The 12,427-nt window shown below is 44.7% G+C and overlaps 1 protein-coding gene across 2 annotated transcripts in view; it reads right to left on the minus strand.

The window, feature by feature from the left end:
- Window positions 1-12,427, minus strand: part of EIF3A (eukaryotic translation initiation factor 3 subunit A) — a 1,696,172-nt gene that overhangs the window by 1,249,681 nt on the left and 434,064 nt on the right. For both annotated transcript variants that reach the window (XM_044055975.1, XM_044055974.1), the window contains exon 7: window positions 4,375-4,546. In XM_044055975.1, the coding sequence (XP_043911910.1) occupies window positions 4,375-4,546 (172 nt within the window). The remainder of the gene's footprint in view (window positions 1-4,374; window positions 4,547-12,427) is intronic.

Consider the following 12,427-nt stretch of genomic DNA (forward strand, 5'->3'; position numbering starts at 1 on the left):
CAGGAGTCTGCCGACCGGCACCTGCGAATTGCTTCTGCTTTAGGCACCGCGCGGCAAGAAAGACTGATGTAATGGCATCGGCTGCATGTTTTATACCCCCTGATGACCTGACATCACGGAAGAAGGGACAGCAACAGACACAGGACCCAAGAATGTTAATCAGGCCGACTGAGGGCTACCTGCCAGCAGATTACCCAAATGTAATGACTGCAACAGTGAAACATGAAGAACATCAGCCTTAGCCTGTGGGTGTCTCCTGGAGGACTTGCATGGCCTGGTATCAAAAGGAACAGAAGTGGATGAGTGAGTGGATTTCCTGACAAAAGGGGTCTTGGCAGGAAAGGTCCTATGAAACTTTTGAACTGGTGAAACAAGTAAGTGTTTCAAATCCTGAAGTTCCTTACCTTTTTACTGCAGTGATTTAAATAATTCTGCAGCTACTTTTCCAAAGAGGGAGGAAAGGATCAAGCAATTTTGCCTTACTGTCATCAGGGAGTGCCTTGAGATGTAAACAGGAATGCCTTCTAAGAACAGCAGCAGATGCTGCTGCTATGGAAGGGCCTCACCTGCATCATAACTACACTTGATAGTGTCTAGTTACCTGGGAGGAGACTGATGAGAGAGAACCAGTGACATAGCCTTTGAGTCAGACCATGGGGAAAGAGCCAGGGTGGCTTGATTTAGAAAAGCCAAGGCATACCTAGACATGTGCTTAGTAATTAATTGCCTTGATAGCCAAGGTAGAAGAAGAAGTACAGACCCTTCTTACCCAACCTTTCTAAAATTTCACTTTCCTTATCAGAATGAAGCAGTTTAGTAGAGGAAGATAACCATGAAGATTTATCTGAAGTAATGGAAACCAAAGAAGGGTTACCTGAGGGGCATTTAAAAAGACACTTGCAATCCTCAGGGACCTTAAAGAAGCAATCAGGTCTTTGTGGGACGGGGGCTTGAGAGTCAAGTGTCTTGGAAGCTGCCTTAAAAAGAATCTAAGAATGCTGGCAGGACTGGAAAACTGCTGAAGGAGCAGGGGCCTTCAGATGAAGTAGCTCATAATGGCTCTTCTGTTCTGAAATTTAAGAAGAATCCCACTTAAAGAATTCAATCATCTTATTAATAGTTTCCCAAAGGAAAGATCTTCTATGGGAGAATTCTGCCCCCATTAGACTCTTCCTCTGGGGAAGCATATTCCAGTGGAGAAGGAATTTGGGTGGAGTGTGCTAAAGAGTCTTCATCTGAGGAAGCTCAGAGTCAGTGTCTTAAATCTGGAGTTCTCCAGGCTGCCCTGAAGAAAGTCCTTAAGACCCCAACGGCAGCACCGACTAGAAGAAAGCCCGGCCAACTATTGGAAAATCCGAAGCTGGAGGCCTCAACGCCATCAGAGCCTCAAGACCCTGCGTAAAAACATCCCAATACGACATAGGGGTAGAAGGAGTGAGAACATGCGTAGTCTTTGCTTCTTTTTTACATGCTTATCCTGTTAGAGAGATGGTGGATGTGGGCCTTACCTCAGACAGCTCTTTAGACAAAGAAGCTAGAACAGTCCTAAAGTCTTCTGCAATAACTAGTCGTGGTTCCCCCCATGTCATCCAAACTTGACATCTGCATAGCCTCGGACATGCTAGGATCTGCACTCCTGATGGCTTCCATGCCGGTACTCGCCGAGGCAGCGGACCCTACCACCAGTCACACTGCCGGGTTTTCATCAACCTCAAGGGGTATGTTGGTGGAAGTAGGAGCAACTAAAAAAGATTCAGGCCACGATCTAGCAAACCACATGAGATCACTGTTCAGTCACAGCCTCCCAACTGGCTTTGTGCCAAAGACAGAACTAAATGAGAGACAGATGCAAAAAAAAAAATCAAATCTTTGAAGTCTTTATTCCTTGCCAACACGAATGTGATGGTAAACATCTTACAACCAACATGTCTATGAAATCGAGAAGTGGGGGGCATGAGTGGTAAAGTTTTGAGGTGAAAGCATTTTAAACTTTGGGAAACTGATGTAGAGACTAGTAAAGGGGGTGACAAATGGTCAACAAATGCAGTCCTCCTCTGGAAGATCCTTGAATAAAACGTTTGCCTATCTGATCTAAGGGCATTTAGTCTACATCTCCCAGAGCAAAATGTGATGTAAAACTAAGAAATTTTGAGGTTTGGTTTACAGGATGAGGAGGAATCTCTGAAAAAGGAGGGGATCCCATTGCCATCTGTACCCCTGTTGGATGATTCTCAGAATCATTTAGCCTGAGATAATCTGCCGTCACTAGGGAAGATGAAGACCTAGACCGAGGAACAGTCTTGCCAGGGTGGGGGGCTTTAACAGGTAAGTTAATCATTCTGACTTTATGGGCTGTCTTTGCTCCGACAGGCTTTTTCCTTTTTGCCACTGCTTTTAAAATTTTGTTTGTTTGCTTTTTGAAAAGGGTCATGAAGAAAGTTTTTACTGAACTCAGAAAAGGAGGGATAGAAATGTGTTATCCCTTGAATCACTTTCCTTCTTTCATGAAACTTTTTAAAGACCTCCGCCGAAGGGCCAAATAAAACATTTTCTGAAGGAGAATATGAAATCTGTTTTAACATCTTCTGATGAGTTATGAGAATGTAACCAAGCAAATCTTCTCATAACCAACCCAACAGTAGCAACTCTGAATAAAGTATCAGCAGAATCATAAGAGCACTTGGGCTTGGTTACATGGCAAGCAGATACAATTAATTTAGGAATTCAATGAAGTTTTAACCTCTGAAGAGGAATGGTCAACAGTTAACTTTGTGTTATTTAAGGAAAACAGTAACATTTTTAGTGTGTGAGCCCAGCAGTTCAAAACTATAAAAAGTTAAAGAATAAAACTTTCTTTTCAAACCTCTCAAAAACTTTGGGTCTAGCATTTACAATCTAACACCAGAAGTTTTACATAAGGAAAAAACTGCAGCATCTTTTTTGGGATTATAAAGCATACAAAATGTTTCATTTGGGACATTTATCTACCCTGGAGGACTACCACACTGACAATACATCCCTTAAGAGTTGCCTCAGCTGTTCAGGATTTGAAAACTTATAGGAACAGTGACCTAACCTTTAATCATGTCAGTTGCTGTACAAAAGTCCTTCTGTATTGCACAGCTTATAAACAAAGGGATTGGGTCTAGATCTATGGCAGTCGCTCTCCTCTACTCAGCCCTCGGTAGGTCATTCATTGAATATAACGCCCCCTTTGGTGAGCATATGTCTAGACACATGCAACAACTGGAACACCCACAAATACACAATACTAAAAGGACACAAGACCTAAACAATATGACCTACATGGACCAAATGAAAGCCCTGTCACTATACTTTACATTTTACAGACTCCTAAGAGGTAACCTGTGTCTAGCATATAAGGCATCCTTCTGACCCAATACTGATGGATCTACTGCACATCAGCAAGTCAAACGGCATCAGAAATACTCAGTCTAGGAATCTAAACCTCTTCTGCTAGATCAGAATTACCTGGAGAGATAAGTATATTATGCAGCGGATACTGCTGCTCTGGAATAGACTCCCCATCCCAGGACTTATTCCTGTACTACTAATGGACACAGACCACTCCTAAATACTTTATCCCATGCATGGGTCCCCTCAAATTATGTATCATGTGATCCTAGTCCTTCTCATTAGGGGTCATATATAATTACTGGCCATGGGACGGGGAAGGCCAATATAACAAACGGGATACAGTAATTCAAATCAGTAAGAAGTAAACTGGCTAGTCTTAATACAGCTCACATTACCTAAGAACATGTAAGATTTTAATGTACTTTATATAACTTGGGACTTTTCTTAGCGGGAGGTTGACTGTCAGCTATCAAGCTGTTAAAAAAAAACCTCTAGAGTTGTTAAAATGGGATAGATCACTGCAAGCTGTGGAAAACCCAGCTGTAACAAATCATAACTCTTTTGCTATAGCAGAGAGCCATGCCAACACCTGAAACTGCCATACACTCTGCTTTCCTACCAACAAGCACTACCTCTCTGTGGCTCAAGGATAGTGTTCCAATGACAAGAATACTATGCCCATCCGAGTTCCTTCAGCATCAATGTGGAAACTGCAACAAAGGCTAGGATCAAGATGAAACGGCTAGTCGCAACAATGAAATGGATAAAACGGGACTGGGCTCAAGCACTTAGATCAGAAACAAATGAGAACTGGCAGAAAATGCATCCCCCACCCACATAAAAACCAGGTAAAAAAAAAGTATTCAAAGAGGAAATTCTAAATCTCATCTAATGACAGCAGCCTCTTGAAACATCACAAAGCAAATTTAAACTTTTTCACTCTAAAGCTCAGAGGAGAATAAAATGGGTCAAAACAGCTGCATATTACATACTCACCATGTCATTAATCAGAGTAACACGTGTAGGAGGTGCCTGCAAGCCCAGAAGTGTCGCCAAACGACGATGTTTGTCCAAAATGATACCATCCATATCCAGGAGACGAGCAATGTCTGTGCGTTCAGGGGTGATTGGAATAGAAAGTGTAGCTAAAAGAACTCTAGTAGACATCCTGTTGCAAAAGGAAGTGAAGTATAAATGTTACAGGAAGTTTCATGGATGCGAAATTAAATGTACAAAATTCATCTTACAAAATTTTAGTAAGACAGTCAGCTGAATGCTGGTTCATGGAAACCCTGCAAACAAACACTGCAATGATGAAAATATATTCTGTGGTGATGTGTGCAATATATCCCCATCTACAAACATGTATACAAACACTGATGTTAACATGACCTCAAGAAACTTCTCCTTTGGGGAGGGGGTGGGTAAACAAAGATGAAAACGTTTACAATGACAAAGCATTTATACACTGCAAAAAATTAGGAAGACAGCCTGCAAGTTGTACAATATCTCTGAATCTCATTTTAGATTTTAATCCCTCTCAATTTGCAATACAAATCTAAACAGCAACTCTGTCCACACACACACACACACACACACACACACACACACGTCTCTATTTCGCACATCAGACAGTATTCCTTACTTTAACCAACAAAAGAGTGCAACAAAAAGAAAACATACATAAACATAATAGTTGAGAAAGCCCTCCAATGCGAGTACAAGATTTTAGCATGTTTCATCTACAATTTATTTTCTCTGTGGGTTCCAGTGCTTAAGGAAATATACCTCAGCACATCAAGCCATCATGTATTGCAGAATATGCCTAGTTCCTGCACCCACCTGGTTACTCCTTAACCTGGGCAAATACACATTTAAACAGTAAAGAGCAATGAAAGGACTTAAAAAAAATGTAAATGCATACTCGCCTAGTTTCTATACAGCACCGAAAGGCAGCAACTGGATGGAGAGACTGTCCAAGCACAGGAGGTCACCGAGAGGATAATTAAGCCACATTAAAGGTTTCCTTAAATATCACTTAATATGCTGGATAAATGTTACACCTCATACCAGGCAGCCTCCATAGTGGCTACACAAAGGGATGAATCCCAAGCTCCATGAAGCAGATGAGAAAAAAAGCAAAGGACTAAATGTAGATTCTTTACACAAAGTACTACAGATGTTCTACGTTTTCAGTCCACATCCAATAATCCCTGGTAAAAATGGGAAGTGATGAAAAATTACTCATGACACACGTCCAAAATAAAGACATTTTTAAAGTGAACATTGGAAACAGCCATGTGCTTGGTAGAGTGTAGCAAGGAAAAGTCCAGTGATCAGAAACACTAGGCAAACAATAGTAAGTAGTGAACTTATTTAGAATACGCAAAGTTATCAGGCCAATATCCTTCCTCAGTGTATTACATAAACTACTATTCCGATACATTTAAACTAAAACCTTCATGACAGAGCCTAATCAGAAAAAGAAAAACCACTAACTATATATACATATATATACACAATGGGCATGAACCCTCCCTGTAACAGGCATACCTTTATCTTTGTAAACTTGCATAATGCAAAGGGAAATCCATTTGGCAATTGTTACCTTGGAAACTGGTTTGCCTAGAAAAGGTCTAGAGAAGGACACAAACAATTGGTTAGACTTGTGGAAGGGCTTAGTCCTGTGCAAGTAGAAACCTAACTTGCCTATGTACATCTAACAAATTTAGTTTATACTCCCCCTTGCTCTGAAATTTTGGAAAAAAAGACAGGCATATTGACTGATTGATATTTGACTGAAGCCACTTTAGGCAAAAAGGAAGGATTAGTCCGAAAATAAGACCCTGTCCTTATGAAAAACCATATAAGGGGGTTTAATAGATAATGCTTGAAGTTCTGACACTCTCCTCACCGAAGAGATGACCACTAGGAAAACTGTTTTCCAAGACAAAAATTTCAAGTCAACGGATGTAGCCGGTTCGAAGGGCAGAGCAACTAATTCCTGTAAAACTAAGGTAAGCTCCCAAGGAGGAGTGGGGTGCTTCACCGGAGGTCGTAAAAGAAAGGTCCTTTTAATGAAGGTTTTGCAAAGTCTGCAAGAATCCAGACTCCATATTTCTGCCTATCCTACATGAAAATTAAAAATGGCAGCCAGTTGAACTTTCACCGTAAAACAGCTGGTGCTCTGCTGGAAAAGGTGTGCTAAAAAAAAAAAATCAAGAACCGCTGGCACTAGAGCTGTAAACGGATCTAGATCCCTCTGAGAAGCCCAGATCGAAAAACACTTCCATTTACTACTATAAACATTTCTGATAGATGACTTATGGGCTGCCACCAGAATAGACTTAACAGGGGAAGAAAGTCCGGGAGTCCTGGAATCAATGGAACTGGAGCAGCCAAGCCACGAGCTTCAGACTGCCCAGGTCTGGAAGAGGAATCAAAGGGTGAAAAATAAGATCCAGAATCAGATCCAAGAGGCGCTACCAGATGAGACCACAGACAGGGAAACCAGATCTAGCATGGCCAGAATGGGGCAATGAGAATGACTACTCCCCACCCGATGAGCCTTCTGTAAAAACTTTGTCATGAGGGGTAATGGGGGATATGCATAAAGACGACCGGGAGGCCAAGCATGGACCAGAGCGTTTCTGCGGGATTCCCCCTGTGGGGGAATCAGAGCGAGGAACTCACTGCACTTCGCATTGGAAGGAGATGTGAAGAGATCGCAGCAAGGCCGATCCCACTCGAGGAAGATCTGCTCCACTACACAAGGATTCAGAGATCACCCATAAGGCATTAGAATAGCTCTGCTCATTTTGTTCGCTAGTATGTTGGACTGACCCGGAATGTGCGTTGCTATCAGAAAATGGTTGTTGTAGATCACCCATTCCCATACTCTCAAGGCCTCTTGACAAAGGGGGTAGGATCTGGCTCCTCCCTGTTTAAGTACCAGACCACTGACATGTTGTCAGTCTGAATCGCAATAGTTCCCAGAGGAAGAATGGCACGAAGGGCCTGCAACGCTAATAAGACTGCCCTAGTCACCAAAACATTGATATGCAGATTGGTCTCATTTAGGGACCATGTACCTTGGACTGTCCTGCCCGAGCAATTCCCCCCCCCCATCCTAATCGGGAGACATCCATTGTCACCGTGGCTTTAGGAGGGGCAACAACAAAGGACCATCCCTCTACTATCTCCGGAGAGTGGAGCCACCAGAGGAGGAACATCTTGCACGCTTCGCTTAAGCACATCAGATGAGTCAAAGGCCGATCCAATAAGGACCACTGCACCGCCAACTTCCACTGCAGAACCCACATGTGAAGACGAGCACATGGAAGAAGTGTGATAGTGGCTGGCATGGATCCTTGGGCTCTTACCACCACCGCAGCTGGGGGAAAGGGATACTGAAGAATCGTGAGGACATGAAGATGAAGGCTCCGAACCCGCTCTGGAGTCAGAAAGACTTTGGATTGCAATGCAGCTATTCTCGCCCCTATGTATTCAAGGACCTGAACCGGTTATACAGAGGACTTGGCTATATTTATAGTGATGTCCAGCAAGTCTGACAACCTCCGGAAATAAACCCTGGCTTGACAGAGTAGATGCCTGGTGGGAGAGGCAAGGAGCTAATCCTCCAGGTACGAACAGACCTGTATGCACTGAAGCCTCAGGTGAGCCGCTACTCTGGACATGACCTTAGTGAACACTCTGGGGGCTGTGGTGAGACCGAAGGGTAGGGCCCGGAAGTGGTAGTGATTGGCTCCTAGCTGAAAGCGGAGAAACCTCCGGAGCATCTGTGCATCTTTACATGGCAGCATGCATCCTGAAGGTCTATAGAGCACATCCAGTCATTTTCCTGCAGGTAAGGCAGGATGGATTGTAAAGCGACCATCCGGAAAGTACAGTTGTGTACACTTACCACAAATGTAGATGTTAGTGTATTCACTGTTGCACTCATATTTGGGTTATCCTGCCAGGGGTAACCCTCAGTCAGCCAAAATACCAGAGGCTTAGTATTTCTGCATCGGTTGCTGTCAATCCGGGACTGATGTCAGGTCGTCAGGGATATAAAATCAGGCAGCAGATGCCATTTAATCAGTTTTTCTTGCCCTAAATGTCAGGAGCCCCCCAATAAGGAGCCAAGTTATGGTGGAAGAACACCACCAGTAGAAAGTAAATACCAAAAATTCCTTATAAGGAGAGAGAGAGAGAGAGAGAGACACACACAAGGGGGGGGTGGAGGGAGGGAAACCAGGACTGCAACAGTGAACACGCTCAAACATCTACATTTATGGTAAGTGTACACAACTGTACTATGTTCTTCATGTTTCACTGTTGCAGTCATCACATTTGGGTCGATTCACAAAGCTGTAGAAAAGGATGGAGGCAGTCAAGAAGACTGGGGTCTGGCTAGGATGCCCTGCAAGACTGCGGTGGCAAAGCCTGCCCTGGATTTGGAGAAGATAGGTAGGTGGTAATGATTGGTGAAGGTATGAACAGATGTCCATGTTGCAGCCTCCAGGATGCCCCTGGTGGGGACCCCTCTGAGAAAAGATGCAGAAGTGGAGGTTGCTCTGGTGGAATGTGTCCTGAGCCCCTTTGCGGGTGGTTCCCCATGCTGTTTGTAGCAGAAATGGATGCAGTGTGCTATCCATTCGGAGACTGTTTGGATATGGCCTTGCCCTCTGCCCCTGCAGCGAAGCTGACTAGCAATTCATCAGTTTTTCTAAAACATTTAGTCCTGTCCAGGTAGAATCTTAGCTGTCTGTGCACATCTAAAGAGTGCAGAATTCTTTCTCCCTTGGTTTGTGGGTTAGGGAAAAAGGTGGGAAAATTAATGGATTGGTTTAGAGCCACACTGGACACCACTTTATGCATGAAGGATGGGTTAAGTCCTGAGGGACACTCTCAGCATGGAAAATGATCAAGGGCTCTACAGCCATAACTGCTTGTAGCTCTGATACTCTTCTCTAGCTGAAGTGATGGCCAGAAGCAAGGCAGTCTTCCAAGAGAGAAATTGTAACTCTGCTGAAGCTGCAGGTTCAAAGGGAGGATGGGTGAGCTTTTTCATCACAAAGTTAAGGTCCCAAGCTGGGTTAGGAGCTCTTCTGGGTGGCCTCAAGCGGTTAGCCCCTCTTCCGAACTGTATGCTGACAGGGTGTGAGAAAAGAGGCGGCTCTGTGCAGAAATGACTGAGGCATGAATTTTAATAGAAGAGAAGGATAGACTCCTGTGTAGTAGGTCTGCAGGTAATCCAGGATGAGAGGTAGGGAGGGCTGTTCCGTTCTGGCTCCCTTAGCCTGGATCCAGGTGGAAAACCTTTTCCACTTGTCAGCATAAGATTTTCTAGTGCTGGGGCATCTTGCCTCACGTATAACATCTAGAACTTGTTTGCTAAGACTGGCAGCTTGCGGAGAGATTAGGGAATAAGCCAGGCCTTCAGGTTCAGGGTCTGCAATTAGGGATGCATGAATTCTCCATTCCTCTGGGTCAGGAGTGCTGGGATCTGTGGGGTGACAGGCTGCGCAGCAGTGGGTACCAGTGCTATCATGGCCAGTCTGGAGCAATCAGGATTGTCCTCCGTTTTTCCTCCTTTATTTTGAGCAGTACCCTTGAAATGAGTGGTAGAGGTGGAAATGACTAGACCGAGAGGTTTACCCACTGGAAGGATAGAGCATCCACTTTCCAGGCCTTATTGTGAGGTTCCCTGGTGCAGAATTTGGTGAGCTGATGACTGGAGTGGGAGGCAAAGCGGTCGACCCTTGGGGTGCCCCATTTCTGGGTTACAAGGGTAAAGGTTCTCTGGTCTAGCTGCCACTTGTGTGGATCTAGCAGGATTCTGCTTAAGTTGTCTGCCAGAGAGTTGAGAGAGCCTGGAAGGAATTGTGCTAACAGGTGTAGTTGGATGGCTGAGGCAGTGTGCCAAAGGGTCATGGCGAGCCTGCACAGAGGATTAGAGCGAGTCCCTCCATGCTTGTTGATATACCACATCACTGTGGTGTAGTCTGTTTTGATAAGTTGGGGCCCCGGGGAGAGTAGGGGTCTGAAAGCTCTCAGGGCTTGCTGAACAGCTAACATCTCTTTTTGGTTGATGTGCAGATGTATTTGATTTGGGCTCCATTGGCCCTGAATGTACCTGCCATCCAGGTGAGCCCCCCAGACCTAGTCTGATGCCTCTGTGGTGAGGGCCTGGGTGGCATGGTGCTGTGAGAAGGGAAGTCCCTTGTTGTGGTAACATGCTGCTGCCCACCAAAGAAAATCTTTCCTTAGACAAGGTATCACTGGTGTAAGTTTCCAGGTCTTGAGAGTGCCGACACCACAGGCTTTTTAGGTACCATTGTAGTTTCCTCATATGCAATCTGGCATATGGAATGAGTAGAATGCAAGAGACCATGAACCCTAGAGCTTGCAGGATTTTCCTTGCTGATAACTGATGCACGGCGGCTAGTTGAGAGAAGTAGGCTATAGAGTAGGCTTATTTTTCTGGAGTAAGGAATGGCATCTGGGATGCTGTGTCCAGGCTTGCTCCCAGGAATACAATTTTTTGTCTGAGGACTAGTTTGGATTTCTTTCATTGATAGTATACCTCAGGAAGGTCAGTAGATCCTTTACAAAGGTCAGGTGCTGAAGCAGCTTTTCCTACCGGTCTGCCTGAATCACGCAGTCGTCTAAGTACGGGTAAATTTGAATATTTGTCTGCAAAAAGCAATGGCGAGAGCCAGACATTTTGTGAAAACTCTGGGAACAGTGGATAAGCCAAAGGGAAGTACAGAGAACTGAAAGTGCACTGTTCCTGCCCTGAAACCTACGTATTTCCTGCAGGACTCCTTGATTGGGATGTGTAGGTAGGCCTCCTTCAGGTCTAGGGTGGCTAACCAAGCATCCTTAGAAAGCCTAGGTAGAAGCTGGTGGAGGGTGAGCATTTTGAATTTTGGTATCACCAGAAAGATGCGTAGAATGGATAGAGAGAGGATAGGGTGCCACACGTGCCCTCTTTTCTGGGTACCAGGAAGAGTCTGGAGTAGAAACCTTGGCCTACCTGTTCTGCAGGAACATGCTCTATTGCCCTCATGGAGAGCAGGGAAAGGACTTGTTTTTTGGCCTCTGTCCACTGGTTTGGGGGAAGATCTGGGAACAGTTTTGGGGTTGGCAGAGTGTGGAAATAAAATTTGTATCCCTGGGACACTGTTGAGGACCCAGCGGTCGTTTGTAATGGTGGCCCAGTTGTTTGTGTGGAAGGAAAATTTTCCTCCTAAGGGCACAAGCAGGTGGGCAGAAGGAGGGGGTGGAAGTGAAAAGTCATTGTGAGTTCTTACCATAAGGGGGTGGGGCTTTGCACTCCCTGATTTTGAAGAGGAGGAACTCCATTGCTTAGATCTCTGCATTCCCTGGGGCTGTTGTCTGGGGGTCTGCTTCCCCTGGGTCTGGGCTGAACTGGCCTGGAGGGGGCAGGAAAAGACTAGTGCTTGGAGGGGCACAATGCCTACTGAACCTCGGTGGCTGGACCTGTATGAAGTCTGTCTGCATAGATTTAGCTTTTTCTTCCATCTTTAAGACCTCTTCCGCCTTGGTGCCAAATAAGTTGTCTTTGTGCAAGGGTGCGTCCAATAATTTGGATTTGACATGGTCTGGCAAGGTCTGTTCCTTAAGCCAAGCATGCCTTCTAAGGACAGAACTAGTGACTGCTGCCCTGCAAGATGCTTCTAGGGCGTCAAACCCACATTGTAAGGTGTGCTTAGTTACTTGACTTGCAGAATACATTAACTCTTGTAACTCGATTTTCTGCACAAGCAGGAAAAGATTTTTTTTTGTTTGAGGAGTTCCATGGTATGTTGCTGATATTTCAGCATTTGGAACGGACAACTGAATGCTCTAATAGCAAGAATAGCAGAGGTGTATACTTTTTTATCTCATCTGTCTAATGCTCATGAATCCCTATCTGAGGAGGTGGGATTCTTAGCCGAAGGTGCTTTGATTCCTTTAGGTCCTCGAGAGATGACCTCAGGGTCACCAGTAGGATTTTTGAAAAGAAATTTGTGAGAGC

Source organism: Protopterus annectens, chromosome 14.part0 (genome assembly GCF_019279795.1).
Source record: "Protopterus annectens isolate FY-2018-M chromosome 14.part0, PAN1.0, whole genome shotgun sequence".
Classification (NCBI taxonomy): domain Eukaryota; kingdom Metazoa; phylum Chordata; order Ceratodontiformes; family Protopteridae; genus Protopterus; species Protopterus annectens.